Source organism: Bison bison, unplaced genomic scaffold (genome assembly GCF_000754665.1).
Source record: "Bison bison bison isolate TAMUID 2011002044 unplaced genomic scaffold, Bison_UMD1.0 scf7180017864155, whole genome shotgun sequence".
Classification (NCBI taxonomy): Eukaryota; Metazoa; Chordata; class Mammalia; order Artiodactyla; family Bovidae; genus Bison; species Bison bison.
The window spans coordinates 1804557-1831507 of record NW_011494727.1 but is presented as its reverse complement, the minus strand read 5'-3'; the positions used below and the strand labels follow the sequence as shown (position 1 = coordinate 1831507).

At 54.8% G+C, this 26951-nt stretch overlaps 1 protein-coding gene across 1 annotated transcript; it reads right to left on the bottom strand.

The window, feature by feature from the left end:
* SEMA4B (sema domain, immunoglobulin domain (Ig), transmembrane domain (TM) and short cytoplasmic domain, (semaphorin) 4B) lies at positions 1–26729 on the bottom strand. Its single transcript, XM_010841043.1, has 14 exons — positions 26461–26729; positions 10766–10929; positions 10493–10555; positions 8430–8528; positions 7656–7767; positions 7320–7433; positions 7026–7177; positions 5433–5614; positions 5174–5324; positions 3696–3906; positions 3494–3609; positions 3099–3265; positions 1107–1186; positions 1–832 (listed from the first exon to the last, which is right to left on the bottom strand). The coding sequence occupies exons 1-14, from the start codon at positions 26588–26590 to the stop codon at positions 102–104; spliced, it is 2472 nt and encodes an 823-aa protein (XP_010839345.1). The 5' UTR covers positions 26591–26729; the 3' UTR covers positions 1–101.
* Positions 26730–26951: the final 222 nt, after the last annotated feature.

The following is a 26951-nucleotide window of genomic DNA, read 5'->3' as shown; positions in this document are numbered from 1 at the left end:
GCTGGACACCGCGGCTTCTTCCACAAGGAGGAGCAGAGGTCCAGCCAACCGGCTCTGAGCACGCGGGGGCCCCAGAGGGGGCCGCCTCCAGAAGTCTGCTCTCACACTACCGAGTCCCGGATCTCAGAGCCCAGGCGGACCCGGGGCCGGGGACATGTCGGGGACACCTCCACAAAGCTGTCCTGGACGCTCAGTGGCCTCTTCTCTGACTCCGTGAAGACGCGGGACCTCTGGAAGCTGTCCAACAGGGCCTGGTAGCCTTGGTGGTCCAGCGGGGTGCTAGGGGGGCCCACGCCGTTGAGTGGCTGGGTCTCAGGCGGCAGCACCACTGGGCGGGTCTTGGGGTGCACACTGGCACACTCCCCCTGCTTCAGGAAGACCTTCATGCCGCCGCGATGCCGGTAGAGGAAGAATAAGATGAGGAGCACCACGGCGAACACGAAGAGCACACACATCACCAGGAACTCCGTCCAGTACGACTTGTCCATGCGCCAGCTGGCCTTGCCGCCCGCCGGTGCGCTCACCCGAGACGTGTTGATGATGATGCTCCGGTCCTCACTGCCAGCCGCCTCATCCTCCACCACCTTCGGGCAGTAGCTGGCCTCCAGCTGTTGGATGCCTCCCTCCAGCGACCAGCACTGGAACAGCCCCAGCTCCTGCTGGCTGCCCACCAGCAGCAGGTCCCCGGTGGCCAGCACGCGGAAGGAGGCCGAGGCATTGATGGGGGCCCCATTGTGCAGCCAGAACCGGGTCGCCAGGTTGGACAGGAGCGGGCAGGCCAAGGTGTTCACCGTGTGGGGCTGGAAATGAACCTGCTCACAGGGCTTCTCACCTGCAGGCAGAAGAGGCACAGTTCCCGGTCAAGGGGGCTGGTGTCTCCGCTCGCCCCAGGCTCACTCACACACCTCCCTCCAGGCTGTGCACCTCGTGGCTATAAGGGCAGCTTGGGGACTTTGGGGACTGTGGGTCTCACTTGCCAGGACCCTGCTTCCGGGGCCAGAGGGATGAGCAAGTGAGGAAAGGCATTTACGCCCATCAGTGGCTGGAGGAGCCTGCCAGGCAGACTTGGCCCTTGCCTTTCCGCCACCTTTTGGTGGGGACCTTACCCTTTGGTACAAACGCCCGGATCTTGGAAGGGCTGCAGGCGTTCTTGGCACTGACCCCCTCGATGTCCTGGATCCATGGCCTGGGGACCAAAGAGAGTCTGGGATGGGCCAGGAAACCCCAACAGCCTGCATCTGCCCCCATCCTCCTCCGTGCAGTACGCACTGTCACACAGCCCTGCAGATGTAGGCCTGGGGAAGGGCTCAGGGACGACCAGGACCAAGGCAGGGGTGAAAGGCAGGCGGCGTCCCTTCGCAACTCCCCAGCCCACAGGCTCTGTAGACAGAGCTGGCATCTCCTCTGTCTACACAGTATTTACTTCATATTAAAGTTGCTGTGATAATTCCTTAATCACAAAAGCAGAGTGAGTCCCTAGAGAACGTCTGGAAGGGCAGCCAAATCTGTACGTATTAACATATATCTGTCTCTTTTAAAGCAAAGCACAGGCACTGATTTAATTTTGGAAAACACAGAACTCAATCAAGCACAAACTCAACCGAATATTACAAAAGTCACAATCAGAGGCTTCCCTGGTAGTCCAATGGCTAAGAGTCCGAGCTCCCAATGCAGGGAGCCCAGGTTCCATCCCTGGTCAGGGTATTAGATCCCACATGCTGCAACTAAGACTCAGAATAACCAAATAAATACATAAGTATTAAAAACAAAACAAAACTTTATGGAGCTAAAATATAATTTAAAAAAACGCAATTACCTATTCAACAATAAAGGTGGTATTTTTTGGAGTGTCCCTTCAGGTATACATATGTGTACACACACACACGTGATGTTTTAAAATATAAAACTGGAAACAGGTATGCCCTTGAGTGAAGTATAGACACTACAAATAGGACAGATCCAATTTTTACTTAAAATGTATGTATTTGGGACTTCCCTCATACTCCAGTGGTTAAGACCCTGAGCTTCCAATGCAGGGGGCCTGGGCTTGATCCCTGGTCTGGAAACTAGATCCCACATGTCACAACAAAGATCAAAGACCAACTGCAGCCAAACTTTTTTTTTTTAGTTTTTTTAAAAAAAAGTATTTTTGTTCATATTACACATATTTGGAAAAATCTGGGAGGATATATATTAAATCTAAGTCTCTCTAGGTTGTAAAATTTGGATAGTTTTTATTTTGTTTGTGCTTATCTCTATTGTCTAAGTTTTCTTAAACAAAATAAGTTATTCTGAAAACAATTTTTAATTGGTTTGTTTTTGGCCACGCCACTTTCGGGATCTTAGTTTCCTGGTCAGGGAATAAACCCTCGTCCCCTTCAGTGGAAGAGCAGAGTTCTAACCACTGGACCACCAGGAAGTCCCTTAATGGGTCTGTTAATGGATTGTTATGGAGCCCTTATTTTCTGTTATTTAACTACATTCATGTGCCAATTCACATTCTCCAGCAAATCTTTTCACAGCTATGACATTTTATACTAACTACCCAATCCTGTCCCTGCTTTACAGATGGGTAAGACAAACATAATTTACTGTCTGAGTTACAACTCTTTTGAGAGTCAGGAAGGGAGCTGATTAATAATTATCCCCAGGGCTTCCCTGGTGGCTGGCTCAGTGGTGAAGAATCCACCTGCCGATGCAGGAGATATCGGCTTCAATCCCTGATCCAGGAACGTCTCACCTACTGCGAAGCAACCTGTGCACCACAACTCCTGAGCCTGTGCTCTAGAGCCTGAGAGCTGTACTGAAGCCCACACTCTAGAGCCCATGCTCCCCAGCAAGAGAAGCCACTGCAAGGAGAAGCCTGTGCACTGCAATTAGAGTAGCCCCCACTCGCCACAACTAGGGCAAAGCCTGCATAGCAACAAAGACCCAGCATAGTCAAAAATAAATAAATACAATGATTAAAAAAAAAATGATGCCCAGACAGCGGACACAAATGAGGCTGTGTGGTGATTCCACAGAGGGTCTAAAGCAGAGACACTTGGAGGCAGGTGCGCCAGGAGGGACAAGGGGAAGGGGCCCGAACGAGCTCTTACCTGACGGCCACCTCTGGTTGGTAGAGGCTGACGGACGCACACCTCCAGCCGCTCCAAGCGCAGTAGGGGTCCCGGGCCAGGAGGCAGTCCCTGCAGCTCTGGTACAGGCTGCAGTTGGCCACAGGCACCTTGACTACGCTCGAGTGTGAGGCAGCGTACAGCAATCCCTGCAAGAGACACGCAGCATGGGAGGCAGGCCCCGGCTCCCACAGCTACACCCGGCTCCAGTGCCCCACAAAGCCACCTCCTGGGAGCCGCTTCTCAAGCACCTGCCCCTCCCCCCACATTCCGACAGCTCCTGTCGGAGCCTGGATCTTTCCACCCGACTGGGGCAGGAGGGCAGGGCACCCCAAGCCCACTGCCCAGACTCCCCTCTGTACTCCCTCTCTGCTCACCCTGTCGGCGTCCAGTTGCAGGTTCCGCACGGGCTGTCCTGCCAGGAAGACCTGGAGCTCTTCAATGATGTGCACCGCGGTGCCCACGCTCACCGCCTTGTGCACCCAGCCGTCACCTGCGATAAGGACATTGCTCAGGCCCTGTGAAGAGCCTGCCGCCCATGCCCCCTCGACCCCCAGCCCGCCTGCAGTGGGCACGCACCAGTGCCCAGGAAAAGGACGTCGTAGGTGCGGTTCAGGGCCAGCACGCGGTGGACAGTCACATGCTGGTAGCGAGCCTGGGGCTGCAGCAGCAACATGCGGCCGCGGACCTGTCCGTCCATCAGGAAGTGGTCCTTGAGGAAGTTCAGCACGCGGTCAGGGAGCTGCAGTGACGAATTGATCTTCCTCTCCCGGGCACTATTGGTGATGCACTGAAGGAGAAGGCGTTGGTTTGAGATGGGCGGCATTGGGGTGGCCAGCAGGATGGGTGTTCTACAGATCCCGCTGGGATTGCCACGCCCTGCCTCCCCAGTGGACAGCAGGGACTCCCCCACCCTCAGAAGCCAGGCCACAGCATGGCTCTCCAGTTCTGTGGAGCCGACACGCTTCTCTGCAGGTCTAAGGCTGTGGGGCCGTGGGCCCTGGCTGCCAGGGTTTCCCCATCTCTGCCCACCAACCACCTCTCCTTCCTGCCCATCCTTCCCCCACCCCCTCCCCTGGGCATGACCGCACTTTCTGCTCCTGTAGCATCCTTTCAGCAGGAAGTGACAGAGTTCCTTTCTCAAGAAGCCCTGGCTGAGCAAGGTGTCCCAGTGTAGGGGCCACAAGGGCGTCTGCAGTTAGTCTGCCGTATCGCCAGAGGCTTCCTGGGCTTCCCTGATAGCTCAGGTGTTAAAGAATCCGCCTGCAATGCAGGAGACCCCAGTTCAAGTCGTTGGGTCAGGAAGATCCCCTGGAAGAGGGCATGGCAACCCACTCCAGTATTCTTGCCTGGAGAATCCCCATGGACAGAGGAGTCTGGCAGGCTACAGTCCATGGGGTCACAAAGAGTCGGACACGACTGAGTGACGGCACAAGGGTTCCTGATTCTCTCTGCCCTGGGGCATTCTCTGTAGCAGCTCCAAGAATTAACACCCCAGAGTGACCCTCAATCACTGAGGCCCAGCAGTTGGTAACAAACACCCCAGTGGGACAACGCTGAGATATACTCCACATAGCCTCCCAGGGCCCCGGGGCCTCAGCTCCAGGCACCCACAGCAGCAGCAGTGTGGCGAGCCCCGCTTTCTTGGCTCCGCCCCTCCCTCCACAATCCTGTCCCCTCTTTGCTGCTTCCGGGGAGTAGCTCCCCTAGAAACTGCCAGCACCCATATCCTTGTCTCAAGGTCTGCTTTGTGAGAAGCCCATGAGGCTGGAGGGAAAGAAGAGAGGACCATTTGCCCACGGCCAGCCACTCAACAAGGAGCTCACGGTGGAGTGGGAGAGAGGCATGCTGCAGGCAGCGCTCTGATGGGACCGCCCTGCCCAGCCCACTGCCATCCTGATGTCCACGGTCACGTCGAACTTGCAAAGACAAGCAGCCCTGGGTTCTGCCCCCACTTTCAAGATGAGACAACAGGCTTAGAGAAAGCAAGCAAGCCCAGCACGGGGTGTGGACCCGTCCTCCCAGCACGCTGCCCTGCGGCAGGGAGCAGCACTCACCGCGCCTGGCCGGGGCGAGGGTACTGGGTGGGTCACTGTGTACCACTGTTGCGTCTCTCGGTTCACCTCCTTGTAGAAGCCGTTGAAGGTGGACTGCACGTCCTTCATGGTGAAGACACAGACGGCAGAGCCCTCCGTGGTCCCCCCGTTCCTACCGAGGAAGTTGGCTGAATGAGCCCCAGGAGCCTTGGGGTTCACAGTGAGGCCAGCCACGCACCCCTCACCCGGCCTGTTCCCAGCTAGGTCCCGGGGGGCGCACCACTGGGATGTGAAGACCCCGTAGAAGAGGGTGTCAGGCCAGTCCTCGGGGCGGGGCGTCAGCGTGAACATGTCCTGTAGCACGTTGAACGGGAAGCCGTCGTCGGGCCGCAGGCACAGCAGCTGTGCCTTCAGGAAGGACGTCCAGCGCTGCTGCAGGACGCGCCCGCCCCCTTCGTCGCCCTGCACCAGGGAGAGGGGCTGGGCTCAGGGGACGGCTCCTCGCTTCCCCTCCCCAGACACCAGGAAGGGCCCGACGGACACAACACCAGGCCTGAGCTCATCTCAAATCAAGAAGACAGGGCTTCGTTGCCCTGCACCAGGGGGAGAGGGGCTGGGCTCAGGGACGGCTCCTCGCTTCCCCTCCCCAGACACCAGGAAGGGCCCGACAGACACAACACCAGGCCTGAGCTCATCTCAAATCAAGAAGACAGGGGACTTCCCTGGTGGTCCAGTGGTTAAGACCCTATGCTTCCAGTGCAGGGGACGCTGGTTCAATCCCTGATGAGGGAACTAAGATCCCACATGTTGCATCCCATGGCCAATATATGTGTGTATTTATGTGTATATATACATAGAGAGAGAGAGAGAGAGAGAGAGCACGCCTCCGGCTAGATCTAAATTTCACATAAACAATAAATTAAAAAAAAAAAGACTTGAAGTGGCAGCCTTCAGTCCCCCCTTGCCAGAAGGCTGGCCAGGTAAATGACAGTGCTTCCCTAACTGCAAGGAGCCAGAAAAAGGACGAAGGGAATCTGTCTACAAACATGAAAAGACGTCACGATTTACTGCTGAGCAGAAAGGGAGGCTAAAGAGTTGCATTACAGTGTCTCTTTGTTTGCACATGGTTTTACACAAGACAAATATGTAAGTCTTTACATATGGGCAAAAGTATAAAGATTAGCAAGGAACATTCTAAATTGTTAACAGTGGTCACTTCTTGTGGAAGGATGAGATTTTAACACCGACAGTCACCATCTAGTGGTTGCTCAGCACATTTCCAAGCACCCTACATGCTGAACAGAGGCGGGAACTGAAACAGATTTCTCAGCAAGGAAATTGCCCAAGATCACATCACCCGCAGGGTTTGAACCCAGGCAGCTGGGCTCCAGCGTCGACACTCTTAATCACCATACCAAGCTGCCTCTTTATCTTGTGATTTTTGTGTATACTTTGCTATGTTTTCACGTTTCTTTTAAATAAGAAAAAAACAGACATTTTAACTTAAGAGAGGACTTCTCTGGTGGTCCAGTGGTTATGAATCTGCCAGCCAATGTAAGGGACATGGATTTGATCCCTGGTCCAGGAAGGTCCCACAGGTCGCAGGGCAACTAAGCCCGTGCACCACAACTACTGAGCTGCACGTTCAGCCTGGGCTCTGCAACAAGAGAAGCCACTGCAGTGAGAAGCCCGTGCACCTCAACTAGAGAAAAAGCTCCCGCTCAGCACAACTAGAGAAGAGCCCGGGAAGCACTGAAGGTGTAGCTCAGCCAAAAATTCAAGAAAAAAAGAGAAATGCCAGTAGCCAAGCCGTTCCTTCTGGAGGACAGAAGGCCACAGACGTGGGGCCTCTAGGGTGGCCCAGCCCCCTCACCTTGCAGATACGGGCGATGCGGGACACCATGGTGTTCTCAAAGAATTCCAACTCCTGGCCAATCTCTCTGAAGAAGAAGTAGATCTTGTCATCGTCCCCTTCCGAGCTGCCCAGGCTCTCGGGAATGTAGGCTGAGGCCATAAACGCTGGGTCTGTGGGGGGGCCAGTGGGGAGCACCATCAGCCCAGCGATCCCAGACAGGCGAGACTCTGCTCTCTGGCCCTGCTGGGGGGACAGGGCCCCCTCCCTGGGGCCTGGGGACTGCCCACTGGGTGGGCGGCGGGAGGATTTCACCTTGCAGCCAGTTGAGGGAGGTCTCAGTCTTGATGGGGCGGAGGCTTTGGCTCCTGGAGATGGTCGGGTCACTCCCCTGGAAGCTGCTGACTGTTCCCGTGTACAGCTCGCCATCTGCCAAGAGAACATTTCCCATGGGAATGGGCCCTGGGCACAGCCCCTTCCCGCTCAGGGCCCACAGTGACCTGAGTGCGGCCCTTCTTGCTTGAGGAGAACAGCGGAGGGAATAAGAACTAAGAAGAGCCAAACTGAAAGCCGCCTGGGGTCGCCGCACCCCTGGGAGCCAGCACGGCACCAACGACCAGGGCCCCCCTGCCTGCCCCGCCCCTCACTCACCAATCACTAGGGCCGTGGACTTGAAATTGGGGTCAAAAGGACAACGGCCCTTGCCATCTTCCAGGAGGATGTTGCCCTGCTTGTCCTGTGCGAGCGTGAAGTTCTCCACGTCCTGCAGGGGAGCAGAACAGGGAGGTCAGGGCCACACCGGGGAGTGAGCGAGCTTGGCGGAAGAGCAGGGAGGTGTCCAGAGCGAGGGCAGTGGTCCAAGGGCCTCCTCCCGATCCTGGCCTCTGGGGCACAGTCCCTGCAGCGCCTTGCCATGACCCCTCACAGTGGCTGGCCCACGGGGCAGAGAAGAGGCTCAGACAGGCGACGTGAGCCAGGAAAGGACAGTGATGTGGTTCAAACCCAGGAACGTCTGACTCGGAACCTGGCTGCTCCGACTCACGCCCTGAAAATGCCACCCTCCACAAAGTTGTGCAAAGGGCAGAAACACAAGGGCGTGTGTGTGATGAGGAGGGTGGATGAGATGGGCTGGGCAGGACTAAGCGAGAGCTGGAGGAAGTGAGAGGGTGTGATCGTGGGTCAGCCAGGATCTTGTGCCCGGGGAATCCTATAGGTCCGTCTTCTCCCCGCACCCTGCAGGGAAACCCACCCATCAGGGCTGGGCAGGGTCCCCAGGCTCTCAGGGCCCTTGACCTCCCAGAAGCCTCCCACCAGGGCCCTGCCCTTCACCAGGGGTCAGTGCTACAGACCAGTTCCCTGGGGGCAGAAAGAGGGCTACTTCCTGGGCCAGCCGGGGGCCGGCCCGGGGTGCAGAAGGGCACTCACAATGTAGGTGCACGCAGGGCTGAAGGCCTCCGTGCCGCAGGCGATCAAGTGGCTGCTGTTGAGTGGCAGGAGAATCTTGATGTAGTTTTGACAGTCCCGCTGGAGGAAGGAGGAGGATGAAAGGCACAGACAGGCCACCAGGGGGGGCCACTGAGCACCCCCACCAGACCCAAGGGGCAGTGCCTCCTGGAGCAGAGGAGACGGAGGACCGTGCACATGTGTGCATATGTGTGTGTAGGAGGGGACCTTGGGGATCAGCTAGCTCTGTGACTAGGAAACTTCACTTCAGTCTGGGGTGAAGGCACAAAGCATCTCCCCTTTGAGCTGTCTTATCCCAACCTGGTGAGGAAGTTGAGCCCAGAACAGAAGGAAACACACAGCCCTGAACCCTGGACTCCAGACTCACGGATTGCCTCTGAGAGGGTGTCCTAACAGGCATCTCCTGAGCTTCTGACTGTTCCCCCAAAACTCCCTCCTCTGGGGTCTCCCCGCTTTCATAGACACCAACTCCATCTTCTCAGGCCCCAGACCTCACAGCATCCTCGACCCCCCTCTTATACCACCCCCACCCTGGTTCTCCCATCCGGAAATCCTGATGGCTCCGTCTTCAAGATACATCCAGGATCTGACCGAGACGTCTCGCTCCCTTTCTTGGTCCAACGCTGGTCCGGGCCACCATCCCCTTTCGCTCCTCACTGGTCTCCCTCTAACCTTGCCCCAGGAGCCCGCTCCCCACCACGGTAGTTAGAGCGACTTTCTGAAAACCCACACTGGACCACGCCACTGCTCTGCTCAGCCTGCCAGTGGTTCCCCAAATACCTCACTCAGAGTGACATCCACAGTCCTGTTCTTTCTCCACATCAAACCCCTCACCCCTCCTCTTAATCTTGGCTCAAATGTCACTTTTTCTAAAGGAAGTGTAACCTGACCACCCTTAAAACAAGACTGATTTCTTCTTTTTCACAATGATATAATAATCAGGAGATCAAACCAGTCAATCCTAAAGGAAATCAACCCTGAATATTCATTGAAAGGACTGATGCTGAAGCTCCAATACTTTGGTCACCTGATGTGACGAGTCAATTCACTGGAAAAGACCCTGATGCTAGGAAAGACTGAGGGCAAGAGGAGAAGGGGGCAACAGAGGATGAGATGGTTGGATGTTATCACTGTCTCAGTGGACATGAATTTGAGGAAACTCAGGGAGACAGTGATGGACAGAGAAGCCTGGTGTGCAGCAGTTCATAGGGTTGCAAAGAGTCGGACACAACTTTGTGATTCAACAACAACAACGATAATAACCAGTGTCTCAAAGCACCCAGGCACAGAGTAAGTACTTAACACATTTCTTCTGAATAAAAGAAATCAAAACCAGTCAGGGCTTGAACCTGTGTCTTAAAAAAAAATTTGGTGTGTGTGTGTGTGTGTGTCGGGGGTGGGTCATGCCACTTGGCTTATGGGATTTTAGTTACCCGACCAGGGATTAGGAGTCCTAACCACTGGACCCCATGAAATTCCCTGAACTTGTGTCTTGACCCCAAGATTTGTGTCTTTTGCCTTCACCTTAGCTGCCCCCCACTGCACTCAGGACCAGGAGGCCTCTGGGAATGGTGGGGAGTCTTCCCAAAGAACTCTGGGCTGACCGGTCCCCACTCATTGGTCTGGCCAAAACCAAGCTAGGGTATGTCAGGCCTGCCACATCAAGCACCATCCTCAAAGGGACAGACTCCCACCCCCACCCAATCACTGCTCCTGCTGGAAGCTGACCTCTGTTTGGCCCTTATCATATGTATTAGCTCACTGAATCCTCGTGGTAAGTCCAGTGAGACATCCATCCTTACCCCCATTTTACTAAGGCTTGGAGAGGCAAATCCATTTGTCCGAGGTCACAGAGATAATACGTACAGGGTCGAGACACAAACACAGGTCTGGCCATCTCAGAAGCCCATGTCCTTTCCACCACAGCTGGCAGCATCTGCTCCCACCTCCGGCCTCCATCCTGGGCCCAGACCTACCACCTCCAGCCCTCCTTCAGCCCAGGTCACCTCTAGGTGCTGGCTCACCTCTGGGTTTTTGCCCTTGAAACTGCACTGCTTCTTTCTCTCTGCATCTGCGCGCCACAGCAGCTGGGGAACCAGAAAGGGGAAGGTCAGTGTGCACCTAGGAGCAGAGGCTCCGCCTCCCGTGTCTTTGCCCCTCCCCCTGGGAGCAGAGGCTCCGCCTCCCGTTTCTTCACCCCTCCCCCATTTGCATCATCCTGGGGCCCAGAAGTTCCACCCCCCACCCAGCCACCCACCGGCACCGTCCACCCAGCCTAGCCCTGAGCATCATCTGACCTCCTGGTACTCCCCGCCTGGCAGGAAGCTGACGCTGCTGTTGAGTGCCAAGAGGGCCTCTCGAGCGCCCACGTACACAGTCCTGCCATCCTTGCTCAGCAGGAAGGATGTGTAGTTGAAGACGTTTTCAGCTTCAAATCTGAGGAATGGTCGCTTTTCAGAGCCTGGAGAGAGGATGATGGACATTACCTGGGGGCCACTCCTCCCCTGAGAACGCTCTTGCATCAACCTCTAGAACAGACTGATGCGGTTGAAGGTAGATCAGCAAGGGAGTGGGTGCATGGGACCGGCAGTCAGATTTAGGGGAAGCAGCACTCCCGGATTCTCAAACATTATGTATGAAACAAACGCACAATGATGAATGTCAAAGAACATTAGTTACAGCACCATTCATGTTAATGAAAGACTGAAATCACCTCAAATCCAACCACAGGGGGCTGGGTGAAAATAAATCTCAACACTTTCTATGCCGGAATACTATGCAGCTGGTAAAATGCTGTTGTATTAGCAACTCCGGACAAATAAGCAAAGTTATCTAAGAAAGGCATGGTCAAAATATTAAGTGAACTGAAATAGAAAGTGATGGATTTTGAGCATCTAACAGAATGTAAGAAACGAAAGTCTCTTTAACATTCTCCTCTGAGTGCCATTAGACCCAAAGAGAAGGACTTGTAAGCACAGCCCACTCCCGTGGGCAGCAGCGATCACGAGTCACAGAGGAATGCAAACACGGGGAGCCAAACTTCAGGTCTCAGCACTGCTTCGTGTCACTCACGGGCGATTTATGGTTATTAAACCGAATGTAAATGCTAATAACCTTGACCTCAGAAACTTGAATGTACACCAGACAAGCACTGTGATGCTGGGGGTGAAAGGAAATCAAGGAAAATGCCATCTCCATATCTTCCTCTGAGAGGAAGGGCCTCTGAGAATAAGGGCCACAAGAGACTATGGTTTGTAGAACAAGAACTTGAGGCTTAAGCATATTACTTACATTTTAAATTGCAAAGGTAACCAAATATAGAGGCAGACAATGCTTGGAGGAAGTAGGGAAGGGTGATGGAAGTGATGGAAACCTTTACTTTTCTTAGGGGCAAGTCAGTAAATCCAATAAACCAAGAAATCGTGGAGTAAACATTTTATTTAAGTGGAGGGAACCACTCTGTAACAAGAAGTCTAAATGATTAAAATTGCCCCTTTTACCCAGGCCTGCGGCTGGGGAAGACTGAGGCAATTACTGCTTTTCACAATAAGTCTTTCTATGCTTAAAAAAAAAAATACTATGTGCATGTATATATCATATAAATTTCAAGTATCTTTCATTGTTGTAGAATATATAATAACAAGGAAAGATTCTAGTTATCTACTATTAAATGAAAATGAAAAAACACTATACATAGTTAGATTCTATTTTTTTGTGGGAAAAACATAAACATGGGGAAAAACAGTCAAGAAGGATGAATCACAAAATACTGAAAAGTGGTATCCTGGTAGAATTCTAGGTTATTTTTTTCCCTTTGCATTGGTTATCATTTTTTGATTCTATAGGTTACACTTGTGCAATGTTAAAGAAATAAATTAGAAGGAAAGGAAGAAGAAGATAAACACACATATCTATCCACCAGGGTACCGCCTATGCCCTCAGTGACTGGTGGATTTGGAGGGAAATCATTTAAAAAATTCTAAGCAGCTGATAAGAAAAGAAAAACAAGCAAAAAGCAGCCACCGTGCCCAATCCCAAGCATCTCGTAACTGACCAGTCGACTGCAATCACTCTAACAGTTTCATGAAGCTGAGGAAGCAAAAAAAAAAAGCAGCATGCCAACGAAGCAGTTGTGAAGACAGCTTCATGTGTGTTTACAGGGTGAGCATTTTTACATACCCCTAGCCTGGTTCCACAAAGGGCAAGGAAACATGAAGAAAAGAAGGTAGTGAAATATAAATGCTAAAAATCAGGAGCAGAGGGGGAAAAAAAATCTGAAGAAAGCATCTAAACCAGATAGGAAGGACGGGTTCACATCAACAGGTCATAAGGTCCTCAGGCAGCTACCAGACATGGGCTCTGCATTTAATGTTGAGCCTCCCAGTGGCCAAAAAGAAAAGGAAAATCAGGTTACTTTGTCCTCACTGTTCAAGAGGAAGAACACATACCAGCCTTTTTTGGGGGAGCCAGGCTTTTTACCTGGCTGTTCATGCTGAAGGAAGCCCTTCAGTAGGACTCCCCAGCACATCTAATGGGAAATCCCTCTAGCAAATAGGAATGATGGAGTTCCCAAGGCTGTTGTTTCGTCACAAGGTCTCCTGATGCGAGAAGGCAGTATTACCAGGTACCAGTGTGGGAATCTATGAGGGAATCTGCAACTAGGAGGCTTGTCAGTCTAGAACCAGAGCAGAAACACAGGCTGCAGTGGCAACTCACAGGGCAGAGTCCTGCCCACTGTCCAGAGCCTGAACTCTGCTGCAGGAGCCACAGAGGGCAGCTGGCAACTCACAGGGCAGAGTCCTGCCCACTGTCCAGAGCCTGAACTCTGCTGCAGGAACCACAGAGGGCAGCTGTGGTCTGGAGAAGTTAAGGCCTCTCTCAACTCTTACATTCAGATTGGAATCACACTAGATTCCAAGTCTTTTGCCTCAAATTCCCAACTCCTCATCACTTCTCTTAGCACTCTACGCACTGGAAGGGGGACTTCTCTGGTAGTCCAGTCGTTAAGACTTCGAGTTCCCAATGCAGGGGGTGTGGGTTCGATCCCTGGTCAGGGAACTAAGATTCCACATACTGCCTGGCGCACTGCGTGTGCGCATACACACACAGACACAGACACAGACACACACACACACACAAGGATATGCTGGCAGGCCCAAGGAAAGTTTCCAGCACTAACCCCCTACTTTTCCCAACCATAAAACCCAACACATAATTGAGGCCCAATTATGTTGCTTGTACTTTGAGCTGATGAGCTGGTCAGCCTTTTGGAACAAACAGCCTGGTCATTTTGCATTCTGCTCTGGGAAGAACCATCCCCCTCCCCTTCCCCTCAACCAAGAGACCCCTCTGCTTGGCCACCACAGATGCCCCAAGGAAAGTGTTGGGTCAACATGTTGTACTTATTAAGTCCCTGGGTACCCATGACGGTCCTGTGAGATAGAAACTGCTGCTAGCCCCAGGTTACAAATGAGGAAATTGAAACTCAGGATCAGTAAGCAATTTACACAAAGCCCCGCAGCAAGAGTCTGTCATACGGAGTGAAGAAAAGAGAAAAATATAATGTACTAACACATACATGTGGAGTCTAGAAAAAATGGTACAGATGTACCTATTTGCAGGGCTGTAACAGAGAGGCAAACAAATGTGTTGACAGGGGTAGGGTGGTGGGATAGACAGGCAAACAATGGAAACAGTGACAGACTATTTTCTTGGGCTCCAAAATCACTGCAGATGGTGACTGCAGCCATGAAATTAAAAGACACTTGTTCCTTGGAAGAAAAGCTATGACCAACCTAGACAGCATATTAAAAAGCAGAGACATTACTGTGCCAACAAAGGTCCATCTAGTCAAGGCTATTGTTTTTCCAGTGGTCATGTATGGATGTGAGAGTTGGACTATAAAGAAAGCTGAGCACTGAAGAATTCATGCTTTTGAACTGTCATGTTGGAAACGACTCTTGAGAGTTCCTCGGACTGCAAGGAGATCAAACCAGTTAATCCTAAAGGAAATCAGTCTTGAATATTCATTGGAAGGGCTGAAGCTGAAGCTCCAATACTCTGGCCACCTGATGTGAAGAACTGACTCATTGGAAAAGACGCTGATGCTGGGAAAGATTGAAGGCAAGAAGGGGACGATAGAGGATGAGATGGTTGGATGGCATCACCGACTCGATGGACATGAGTTTGAGCAAGCTCCGGGAGTTGGTGATGGACAGAGAAGTCTGGCGTGCTGCAGTCCATGAGGTGGCAAAGAGTCAGACACGACTGAGCTGAAATGACTGAACTGAGGGTGGTGGGATGACTCGGGAGATTGGGACTGACATATATACACTACCGTGTATAAAACAGATAACCATGGGAAGCCGCTGTGTAGCACAAGGAGCCCAGCTCAGTGCTCAGCGATGACTTCCAGGGGTGGGACTGGAGGTGGGTGGGAGGTCCAAGAGGGAAGGGTCTGTGTACACATATAGCTGATTGACTTTGTTGTACAGCAGAAATTAACAACACTGTAAAGCAACTATACTCCAATTTAAAAGAAAAAAAAAAAAGGAAGTGTGATGGAAGGCCAACTCAGGAGGTCTCCTCCCTGGACTCCTGTCTGCAAACTGCAGCAAAACTACCTGGAAGACCTACACTCTAGATCCACGAGCTGACCCTGAAGACTCTGACGATGCTGGCCCGTGATGGGGCCTGAGAACATGCAAGGTTTTGAATCTCCCAGGGGATTCTGAAGTAGGAGGCTCACGGAGCACACTTTGAGAAGCACCATGTTTGTAGGGCAGGGTAGATGCCATCTCACCAAACTGGAGTTTTCTCATAATGGGGATAATGAAAAGAAAACTCACAGCGGGCTCACAAGGAGTCAGTGAGGCCAGAGCAAATGGCCACTGCAGTCCCGCGTCTTTTATTTTAGTACTTTTTATTTATTTTTAATTAATTAGTTTCCGGCTGCACTGGGTCTTCGCTGCCGTGTGGGCTTTCTCCAGGTGCAGTGAGCGGGGGTATTCTCTAGTTGCAATGCACAGGCTTCTCACAGACCAAGATTTCTTGCTGCAGAGCACAGGCTCTTAGAGCGCACAGGCTTCAGTAGTCCTGCGCACAGGCTCAGTTGCCCCGAGCCATGTGGAATTTTTACAGACCAGGGATCGAACCCATGTCCCCTGCATTGGCAGGCAGATTCTTAACCAGTAGACCACCAGGGAAGCCCCCTCCTCATCCTTTCACAGCGCTCCAGTTTCCTGACAGTGAGGGCTTATCTGCCTACAGAGGAGGCGCATTTCTACCGAGGCGGCAGGTCCCCGTAAGCCTGGGCAGAGGCTGCTCTTGGAATCTGTCCACACACAGGAATGCCAAAGGTCAGAGATAAGCTTTAGTCCAGGTGGCAGCTCAGCCTTGCTCAGGCCTGGGGGCATGGGGGGCGGGGAGACTTGCCAAGGGTCACAGCCAGGTGGGAGGGGCAGCCGAGGCGCCAGCTGCCCAGCCCTGGTCCAGCCCCGCCCTCCAAACTCACCAGCTGCCCAGGAGCCCCCACACCTCCTTCGTCATACTGGGAGTCAATGCAAGCGCCACAGGACAGAAAACACCTTGAAGAAGCAGGTGAGGGGTCCTCTCACATGCATTCCCATTCTGGGGATCCTGTCCCTCACTCCCTCCGCCCCACGTCTCTCAAAGCACCACGGTATCCTGAAGGCCTGCCCATCCACAATCCCTCTTGCCCTGTGGCCTTCACCAGGGTCAGTCAGTGGGGCTCGCTTGCCAGCTGGGAGTGTCAGCAAGCCAGAAGTTAAAAGCACAGACTCAGAAGGACTTCGCAGGTGGTCCGTGGCTAAGACTCCGTGCTTCCAATGCAGGGGGCCTGGGTTCGATCCCTGGTCAGAGGACTAGATTCCTACATGCTGCAACTGAAACCCAGCACTGCCAAATAAATAAACAGCACAGACTCAGAGACCTGGGCTCAACTCCTGCCTCTGTTACTTACTGTCTGTGTGCCACTAGGACCAGCCACTTCAAATCTGCTGCCGCTTTTGCTAAGTCGCTTCAGTCATGTCCGACTCTGTGCGACCCCACAGACGGCAGCCCACCAGGCTCCCCTGTCCCTGGGATTCTCCGGGCAAGAATACTGGAGTGGGTTGCCATTTCCTTCCAATGCATGAAAGTGAAAAGTGAAAGGGAAGTCGCTCAGTCGTGTCCGACTCCTAGCGACCCCATGGACTGCAGCCTACCAGGCTCCTCCATCCATGGGATTTTCCAGGCAAGAGCACTGGAGTGGGGTGCCATTGCCTTCTCCACACTTCAAATCTAGGCACCCTGTTTTCTTTATCTGTGAAATGAGGATAATAGCACCTTGCCTCTCAGGGTAGTTACAAGAAATGAGATTAGACACGTAAATAGTAATACATGTAATAACCCACATTTACTGAAAGCTTCGCTCAAAACAACTTTGCACACGTTATCACGGTGTTGGCACAGTGTCTGGCGCATGATCAACACTCCAGCAGATCAAAAACAAAATCAGAAAGCCCTGCAGGAAAATCCAGCCTGGCGAGAGCTGCCAGAGAAGCAGGGCTGTTTGGAAGAGCTGGGCTTCCCTGGTCCGCAATTGGGCGCCTCTAACCTCGGCCTGTGCCGAGCCAGCGAGGGTCTCACAGCCAAGCAGAGGGCGTGGGCTCAGACAGGGCCTGGGGTCACAGGCCCGTGTGGTGTGTGTGTGTGTGTGTGCGTGCGCGCGCTCTGGTTCCTACTCAGTGGTGTTCTGAGTGGAGTTCCTGCCTGAGCTTGCCTGTGTGTGTATGCGTATGTCTGTGTGTGTATACACCCTACTGCAGGGCTTGTCCGTGCTTGAGCCTTCGCTCCGGGGTGCCATCTGCAGAGGTGACTGAAGGGGGGAGGGTGTTTATGCACTCAGCTTCCCAAGTGCTGGGGCACAGGGTCAGTCTTAGCATCTGCCCTGCCCTGTGTGTGGCAGAGAGTGTCCTGTGCTGCTCAGACACCCTCCACGTCCTCTGCCCAGCGGGTTAGTCCGGTGCAGAGAAGGTCGGGCTGCCTGAAGCTGTGGCTGGTTCTCCCAGGTGGGATGAAACCTTCCCATCCAGCCTAGGGCCAGCCTGAGCCAGTGGCTTCTCCAGGGCTCCAAGATGGTGAGATGGGGGCTGGCCTGGGCGGGGGAGTGCAGCTTGGGCTTGTCAGGGCTACCTGCAGGGCCCCCACTTCCACACCCTCGGGACTGGCGCTCTCAGCCGGAAGTGATGCGGTGACAGCTCAGCCCCCAGCCTCAACTGGAGTTCCTACCCTGGGCCGTGACTCAGCCGGAAGCCTGGAGCTGTCCGGGGTGAGCCGGGAACAGGGCTCAGCTCCGTCCCCACCCCGGGGCAGTCCCCACCCTGCCAGTCAGGCGCTGCGGCAGGCCCCCGTGACTCAGAGCCCCACCCCACCTTTCCCTGCACTGTGGCTGCAGGGTGGGGGGGCCACAGCGGACGCTGACCTGGCCTTAGCAGTCTGCCCTCCACAGGCCCCAGCAGGACTGAGCCAGAAGACATCAGCTTCCCTGTGGAGTCAGAGCCCGGAAGTTGCTGTCTTCTGGCTCAGTCCAGGGTGGGGGGGGGGGGGGTGGGCGGCTGGCTACCCGTCAGCTTGAATCCCAAGGTCCCCAGAGAGGGGTCTGTCTGGGCCCCAGGCAAGAGAGCCCCTGAGAGAGGCTCTGCTGGAGCACCTCTTCCGCAGGGAGTCACACGAGAGGGACCCTTGGACCCACCTGCGCCAGCCGGAGCACCGCCCTCCTGGCCGGGAGCGCTGACTCAGCACCGACCTGCATGTCGTGTCCTCCTTTCACACGGCCCAGCGCCGCGCAGGCGCGACGGGCTGCGGGCGGCGCGCCAACTCTGCTGTCACCAGCCCCGGTGCCAGGGCAGAGTCCCCAGACCAGACAGGGAAGGGTCACTCGTGGTGGGGGAAGGGGGCTACGTGCCGGAAGTGCTTCCTACGGACTGAAGTCACCAAGAAAGATAGAAAGAAATCGAGGGAACCCAGCCTGGAAGGGGCAGGCACACTCAGGAAAAGCCTGGCTCCTGGCTCGCTGCTGCTCCAAGCCGGCCAACTGCTCCTGCCACCCCTAGGCGGCCCCCAGTCCCTTACAGACACCCCCTCCTTCTGTTCATCTGGCCAGCACAGTCTTAACCCAGGACCTGTCATGAGCAGCCATCGTCTTGAGAGCCTGACCCCCACCTACCCCACCCAGGACCAAGGTCAGCTCCTGCAGCCCTCTGCTTAAGGGGCTGGCTGTCCCCTCTCTGCTGAGGCCCATACCCCCACTCTCCTCCTCTCAGAACCCCCCCTTTTCTGAGGAAGCTGGGGCTTTCAGGCATAAACAGCCTCAACTTCCCACCGTTCACCCCAGTGCCCCTCATCTCCTCAGAAACCAAGTCCTGGGTCATCAACCTCCATCTCTCATCCCAGACGCCTGTGTGCTTCCCTCCTCGCCTTCTCAGACCAACTCCTGAGAAGAGCCACCCAGAGCCGTCTCCACTCCTCACCTCCCACTTACTCCCTGACCGGAGTCAGGCCTTAACCAGCCCCACACTCACCGGGCCTGGGCATTGCCTCCCTGCCAAACCCCGGTGCCAAGGGGCAGGGCCTGGAGGGGGTCCCTGAGTGTCTGCCACGCCGGCCTTGGCTGGGGAGGCTGGGGCGGGGGTGGGGGGCGGTGGTCTCCTCATGTCTCCTCATCCTCCTCCTGGGCCTCATCCCTCAAGCGCTGACTCAGCACTCTAAATAAAAGGGCTGCTGCCGGGCATCCTGGCCGGGTCGCTGTGAGGTAGGAATTACCATCTGCTTTTTGCAAGGGAGAGAACCAAAGCGCACGTGAACTGACATGCCCTTAGTAATGCAGTTAGGAAGAGTGGTGGAGCTGAGATTCGAACTTGGGCTACCAGCTCCAGAGTCAGTGTTACAGATCACCTCCAGCCTCTCCAGCCTTTCTGCTCTTGAACCTTCTTGTTCCCTGGGGTTGGGCCTTTGGACCTTGGGCCACACATTCATTCTGTTTCAATGTCCTGGACACTGGTGACTCCCCAGCTTCTTCATCCAGGGCAAGCCAGACCCCATGATGCGGAGACCCTCCATGGGCGCCTTCCCGCCTCCACCCCTTCCCAGACCACTCCTCGACTTGGGATCTTGTGTGTCTGTGGGGCATCGCTCAGCAGGCTGAAAAGCCAGGAGGCGCACTTCCTGTCTCCCTTTCTCTCACCATGGACATCTGGTCCACGGTCACATCCTGACAAGTCCCCTCCTCAACGCCATCAAGGTCTGCTCCCCTCACCACCCTCACTACCTCAGGCCTACACCGGCCGCCCCCCTCTCTCACCTGGACCACTGGGGCAGCTGCCAGCTGGCCCCTGCCCCCTGCCCTGCTGCTGGGAACTGTCACTGTCCTGTGACCCAAAGCCTCGGCCCCTAACTCACCAGTTCATGCCACGTCCCCCTCCCATTTCAGGAGAGCTAACTGCAACTCAGGGTCCTATTTCTCCTCCCCAGCCTTCACCCAGGCAGTCCCCCTACCTGGAATGCTCTTCCTTTTGACTAACTCCTACTCATCCTCTGAGACTCAGCCAGGTTTCACCTCCTCCAGGAGGTCTTCCTGAATCCCCGGCTGGGCAAGGGCCCTTCTCTGTGCACCCATCACTTCCTGTTCACACTTCTGGCTCTGCACTGGCCACACTGTCTGACAACGATGGGCCTCTGATGCCTGTCTCCCTCACCAAGCTTGGATCCTTGAGGATCAAAACTGTCTTACTGAGACTTCCCTGGTGGTCCAGTGGCTGAGAATCCGCCTTGTGATGCAGGGGACTCGGGTTCGATCCCTGGTCCGGGAAGATTCCACAGGCCACAGGGTAACCGAGCCCATGTGCTACAACAAGACAGCCCTCATGCCACAACAAGGACCTAGCACACCAAAATAAACAAATAAATAAAAACAAAGTGGCCCTAAAAAAAAAAAAAAAGGGCTATCTTATTATTTGTATCCAGTATCTGTATCACCAGGTGAGTTCCAAGGAGTTGTTCAATAAACATTTGTTGATTGAATGAACGATTCACAGGGTCCCAAGTCCCAGTTTGGGGTGCTCTGGGCAAGGGATGGACATCAGATTCAAAAGGGGCAGTCCAGAGGTCCTGAAGCCTCACATTCTCGAGAGTATGTCTGAGGAGCACAGCCCCTCCCTGTCCCCTCCCCAAAAGCTCAGTCCTGGGATCCCAGGGTCCAGAGGGAAGCATGACAGCTGAAAGCACTGCAGAGAGGCAGGGAAGGCCACGGACTAGAAACGAGTCCGAAGACATGTGTGAGTCCTGACTTTTATCACTGACCAGCCAGACAAGATAACCTGCCTTTTCTGGGACGAAGCCCCTTTGCAGGGCTGCTGAGAAGTCCAAAAAAAAAAAATGTAGTCCATGGAAGTGACAAGCTCCCAGATTAGGAGCCACCAACAGTTAGGATCAGCCTTACCCATGCCTCTCCCCCACGTCCTCACTTTTGCCCCTGGCCACCTTGAAGCCCACTAAGGGGACAAGGGGGACGGATGGGGGTGCAGCTTCCTACAGGCAGGCACCCCTCTGAAGGGGTAGCTGCTGCTTCACCCAGACCCTCACTGCTCAATGGAACAAGGACCAAGTCTCAACAGGTCTTCAGATGAGCTGGAAATCTGGACTTTTATAGAAAATTTCCTGAGTTTTAAATACCGCTGACTAAATAAAAATTTTCTAAAACACCTGGAGGCCAGACAAAGATCTATCTCCAAGCTGGCTCTAACCTGTTGCACAAACATCTGGCTGAGACATTTGCCCCAGTCTCCAGGGAACCACATTCCTGGCCAAATCTGCTCCTTGCTTGCTTGCTAAGTCACCTCAGTCATGTCTGACTCTTTGCAACCCTGTGGACTGTAGCCCGCCAGACTCCTCTGTACACAGGATTCTCCAGGCAAGAATACTGGAGTGGGTTGCCATGCCCTCCTCCAGGGGATCTTTCTGATCATGGATTTGATCATCATCAAATCCATGTCTCCTGCATTGGCAGGTAGGTTCTTTACCACTAGCACCACCTGGGAATCCCCTAGGAATCTGCTGAGTGTACCCTATTTCCTGATGGCTGGGCCAACAGGGCATCAGTTGGCTCCTTTGTCCAATCTAAGCAGTGACCTCAGTAGTTTTTTCACCGATGGAAACACACAACCTATTACTTATTCAAGGACCACATGAGAAGCTGCTCTTCCAATCCTAAGCACCCAGGGATGGGGGAGTGGGCTTACAAGTCCTAAGAAGCGGACAAAGGAAAGAGTGACAGATGTGCCCTGAGTCCAGCTTTCTCTCCAGGCCCCGAGCCATCCCCCCCTTCCATGTGGGAGATGAACATGCAGGTGTATCCAGCTGTGGCCCAAGTTACGCAACCTCAGAGTTGTTTTTTTTTGCTGGGCTGGCACACGGGCATTTCAACACCCAGAAAAATATGGGTTATTCAGAGGGCAGAGTGGAAGCACCGAGGGGCAGGGAGGAGGGAGAGGTGTGGTCCAGCCCCAGGCAGACCAGGTTTTGGGGCAGAGGAGGACTTTGAAAGAGCTGAACCAGGAGCACTTGAAAAGTGGACTGAGTTAAGCAGGACCCTGCGGGATGGCCTCCGATCAGCCCTAGGGTGGTGGTGGGGGGAGGTGTGTGGAAAGGATGGACTTGCTTGTTCTCCTACCCCCGGGGAAAGCAGGGGGTCTGCACTATTTCATTCCCAGGCCAGATCATCTTAGCAGCAAGCAGAGGGCCTGTAGACAGCCAGCGCTCAGACTGTATCGACCAAACTGATGCAAATAACCTCACCCAGCAAGGCAGGCAGAGATTGTCACCACAGAGAACAGAAGCCGCTACCTCTTACTGAGGACGGAGCACGTGCCAGGCACCAGGCCAAACACTTTACATACATTATTTCACGTAATCCTCTCAGAACCAAGAGAGGTGGGTCCTGCTATTATTATTCCCATCTTGTCAATGTGAAATCAGGCCTGCGGAAGGCAGGCGCTGGCCCCAGCTTGTGCAGTCAGTTGGCTGTTAGCCCCACAGTTACAGCTGGGCGCAGAGGGGCCACGGAGACGCCAGCCCACCAGATAGAGCTGAAGACAAATGTTCACCTTCAAGTTGAGGCCACTTCAAGGAGGGAGGCCAGGAACCAGCCAGGAAAAAAACTTTGAAAGCAGCTTGGGGAATTTCCTGGTGGTGCAGTGGTTAGGACTCTATGCTCTCATTGCTGAGGGCCTGGGTTCAATTCCTGGTCAGGGAACTAAGGGTCCCTGAAGCCAAGTGGCCTGGCCAAAAAGAAAGAAAGCAAGCGGCTTTCATGGGACTTCTCAGGGCAGCCATGACCTCGGGTGCCCGCTTGAGGTCAGAGGACAAACAGCTGATTCAGGCCACCGCCATGTCCTCTCTGCTCAATGGGGTTTTGTTGACTGAAGTTTGCAGACTTATGGGTTTCTGTGCAATCTAGATTGGAAACACTGTGTCCAGAGTTTTCCAGCCAGGCACTTCTGAGGCCGCTGGGGAGGGGGCGGTGGGGGGGATTCATAGCTCCTTTAATTGCCCAAATAAGGGGACCCAATGTGACTTTCACAAGCAGAGGAGCAGGTTGTTTTGTTTCTGCCCACATGGCCAGGCTGGATGGCACTGCACACCCGGGGCCCTGTTTCCAGTCTGCATCTCTCCTGTTCCTGATCACTGCAAAGCCTCTCTCCTGACCACACAGTCTCTGATGCAATAGAACCAAGTTTCCACACTTTTCTTTGAAGCATTCCTTTCACACGGACAAGAGACTTCCTCTTGAGGCCTCTGCGGCCCGAGCTGACCCTGGAGCCCCCAGCCCTCCTCCCCCACCTCCTGTTCACGGGGTGAGACAAGTGGGGCACCCCCTTCTGATGGCCCCAGGCATTTGCTGCTGATCAACAGCAATGAGGGCTCCATACAGAGAGCACAGACACAGACTTGTAAGGATTTTGCTTTAAACCAGACACAGGCCATTCGCCCTAGGCACCCCAGGCCTTTGGGGAGTTTCGGTAGGAATTCAGAATAGGAGGGCAGGTGGCAGGAAGAAGGGTGTGTTCTCCATGAGGGAGGGGCCTGGGGCTCCAAGTCCCATGGTCACCCCAGGCCTGCCCAGCATGGGCTCACTGCCAGGAATATCTAATGAGCCCCCAGGGATGAGACAGGAAACCGCTTCAGGCCACGCTCTGAGGGTGCACCCGATCGGTCCCCAGGGCATTCCCCTCTGGGGCTCCCAGCGGCTGGGAGACGTGCATGTAGACTGCAGCGGGGCAGTGGGGATTCAGGACCTGGAGCGAAGCCAGGGAGATGAACACTCTGGGTGCAGTGCAGCTCAGCAAAGTGTAGATACTCACACTCACGTGCTCAGGTGCTGCCAAACGATGCCAGGGCTTTGGTGGGACTGCCCTGGTGGCCCGGGGGCTAAGACTGCATGCTCCCAATGCTGGGGATCTGGGTTCCCTACCTGGTCAGGGAACTAGATCCCACAAGCTGCGACTAAAGACCCTGCATGCCACAACAAAGACTGAAGACCCTGCATGCTGCAGCTGAGACCTGGTGCAGCCTATTAAATAAACTAATTAAAAGAAAAAAAGAAAAAGAGGACCCCTGTGCATAGACCCAGCTTCAAGCACACAGTGGAAAACCTCTTTCTCGAGGCTCCACAGCTTGGAAAGCAGAGTCTATGAACGGCATCTCAGGCCCTCGGCCCCTCAGCTGGCCGCCTCTGTGCCTCACCAAACGCGCGTGCCTGCACAGTTCTCACAGGTGAGCCTGAGTGTCTTCTTTTAGGGGGGTTAGGATTTTACCACACGACTTGTGGGAGTACACAGACATCCACACCACAGCACCAAACTGACCTGTGCAAGGGGTGCTGGCATGTGACACAAGCCTGCACTACAGCCTGGCCACGGTGTCGGACGTGCGGAAGTGGGCCAGGCCTTCGGTGTGGGTAGTTAACAACCAAGTGTTCCAGCCGCTCTCAGGAAGCAGGCCCTCTCAGTTCCTCCTCACAGCTCCCCTCTCTGCCTTGCCTTCCCTCTCTGTCTGTCATCCTATGAGTGGTCCCCGGCCAGCTTCAGAGGTGGACACAATACCTGCTACAGTTGACACACCCCCTGAGCCAGCCCAGCTTTCCCAGGGCCAGAAGTAGCCCATCAGAGCCTTTGCCCCCCTCCTCATCTCACCATCTCGCAAAGCTGAGAGAGTTTGAGGGCAAAGGGAGTGGTAGCCTCAAGAGTGAGAGCAGCGAGGCAGCAGGCCTGGATCCGGATACACCTGCGAGCCTCAGTCACCCAGCTGGAGCGTTCAACGGACTGTGGTCAAACTAACGCCCCAGCACTGCCACCCCCCACCTCAGGGGCAGAATCACCCGGGCTCTGGGCAGGATGTGTCAAAGCCCATGCTAATGCGTGGCAATCAATATGATAGCTAACACTGATGGAGCAGGTTTTATGTACCAAGCCCTGTCCGAAGGACTTTTCAAACAGAAGCTGATTTAATCATCTCAATTCTGAGGTGGGTGTTATCATTATCCCTGTTTTACAGATGAGGAAATGAAGCCCCAAAGAGGTTAAGCAGCTTGCTCAAGGTCACACGGTTACTTAGTGGCAGAGGCAGGATTTGAACTCAGGGCATCATCTCAGTACTATCCTGCAATGTTTCAGACAGGGTTTCCCCAGTGGCCCGGACTTACTTTAAGGACCGATTCTGCTCCTCTTTCTTATTGTAAATGGAATGCTTTTAAAAAAAAAAATTTTTTTTTTTGGCCACACTGAAAGGCATGTGGGATCTTACTTCCCTGACCAGGGATCGAACCCGCCCCTGCCCCCACCCGCATTGGAAACTCTTGAGTCTTACCCACTGGACAACCAGGGAAGTCCCAGTAAATGAAATGCTTTTAGAAGTGGAGACGCTGTAAAAACAAGGAAGCCTGGTACAGTTTTGATTTGTAAACTCTAATTTATACATCCTTTATCTGAATTCACTCAGTATGACAACCAACAAGTTGAACAGCTTGGAGAAACAACATCTGTTGGGCACCCATATATGTTGCCTAGTCTCATGAAATCTCCAAGATAGCCACGCAAAAAATCCAGTAACAGTGCCCATTTTATGGATGAGCAAACAGGGGCATGGGAAGAAGTGGCAGTAGCAGAAATGGGATTGGAATCCAGGTGCCTCTGATTTCAAAGAGTTGGAACAGCAACCAGACGAAAGGGGAAGTAAGGATCGCGAAGAGTGGAGGGCGCCACAGAAGCAGATGTGAGCACCAGACAGGGGACCTGGCCAAGGAGGATGGTGCTCCCGGGTGACTCCGGGGAGGGGGTCCTACGGTGGCTTCCAGGCCCTGGGGGTATCCCACCACGTCTGGGCAGGGGGTGCAAGCTGAGCCAGCCCGCTAGAATGAACAGGCGGAGGGAGAATGGGGCACCCGCCGCGGTTCCCGAGTCCTGCTCTGACTTGCTGTAACACCAGAACCCCAGTGTTTACCGGACGGCATCAAGGGCCCCTCCACCCCAAGCCGCCCTCCGGGGGCGGCACCGCGGCTGGCTCTGGTCAGCATCAAAGACAAGCAGATGTACAGGCGGACCAGCGGGAAGCCAGCACCGGGGGTGGGCGACATGGGGGCAGCGTCACCGCCGAAAGGGCGCCGTACCAGGGGGCGAAGGAGGGGCCCAAAGACCCCCTCCCTGCCCATTAAAAGAATGGAAGACAGAGACCTGCGGCTCCACAGCTCCCCTCTCCTCCCTCCCTCCCGGCAGCGTGCTGGAAGGAGGAGGGCTCCTCATGGACCCCAAGCCTCCGACAGACCCCCCTCCCCTTCCCTCTCCTTTGTCACCACCACCTCCGCCAGAGCCACCTCTCCGGCCCCCTCCCCTCCTCCAGACCCCCGCCCGCGTCCTCCGCGGGGTCGGCCAGCACTCACCGAGAGGCAGGCTGATCCGAGGGGTGAGCGCCCGAGAGGGAGACGGCGGTAGCAGCAGCAGCGGCAGCAGCAGCAGCAGCGGCAGCGGCAGCGCGCCCAGCAGGGCGGACGCTCGGCTCCCCCGGCCCATCGCGGCGCGCCGGACTCGGACCGCGGGGAGCGACGGCGTCCTCCGGGCTCGGCTCAGGTGGCTCTCCGGCACTCGCGGGCGGCAGCCCCGCCCCGAAGTCCGGCCCCGGATTGGATCGGCCGCCCCCGCCTCCGGACCTGGGGGCGTGGAGCAGGGTGGGAAGTGGGGTCACGTGGGCTGCGCGCACGCTCGCCCGCCGCCCGCCCCCTCCCCGGCACCGCGGTCCTCCGCCAGCGCCGCTCGACCGAAGCTCGCCCGCGAGCCCGGCAGGGAGGGGCCCAAGGAGGAAGTTGAGCGGTTGGTCCAGCCCCTCCCGGCTCAGCTCCCGGCCCGACCCGTCCCTTTTCCCTTCCTCCTTCCT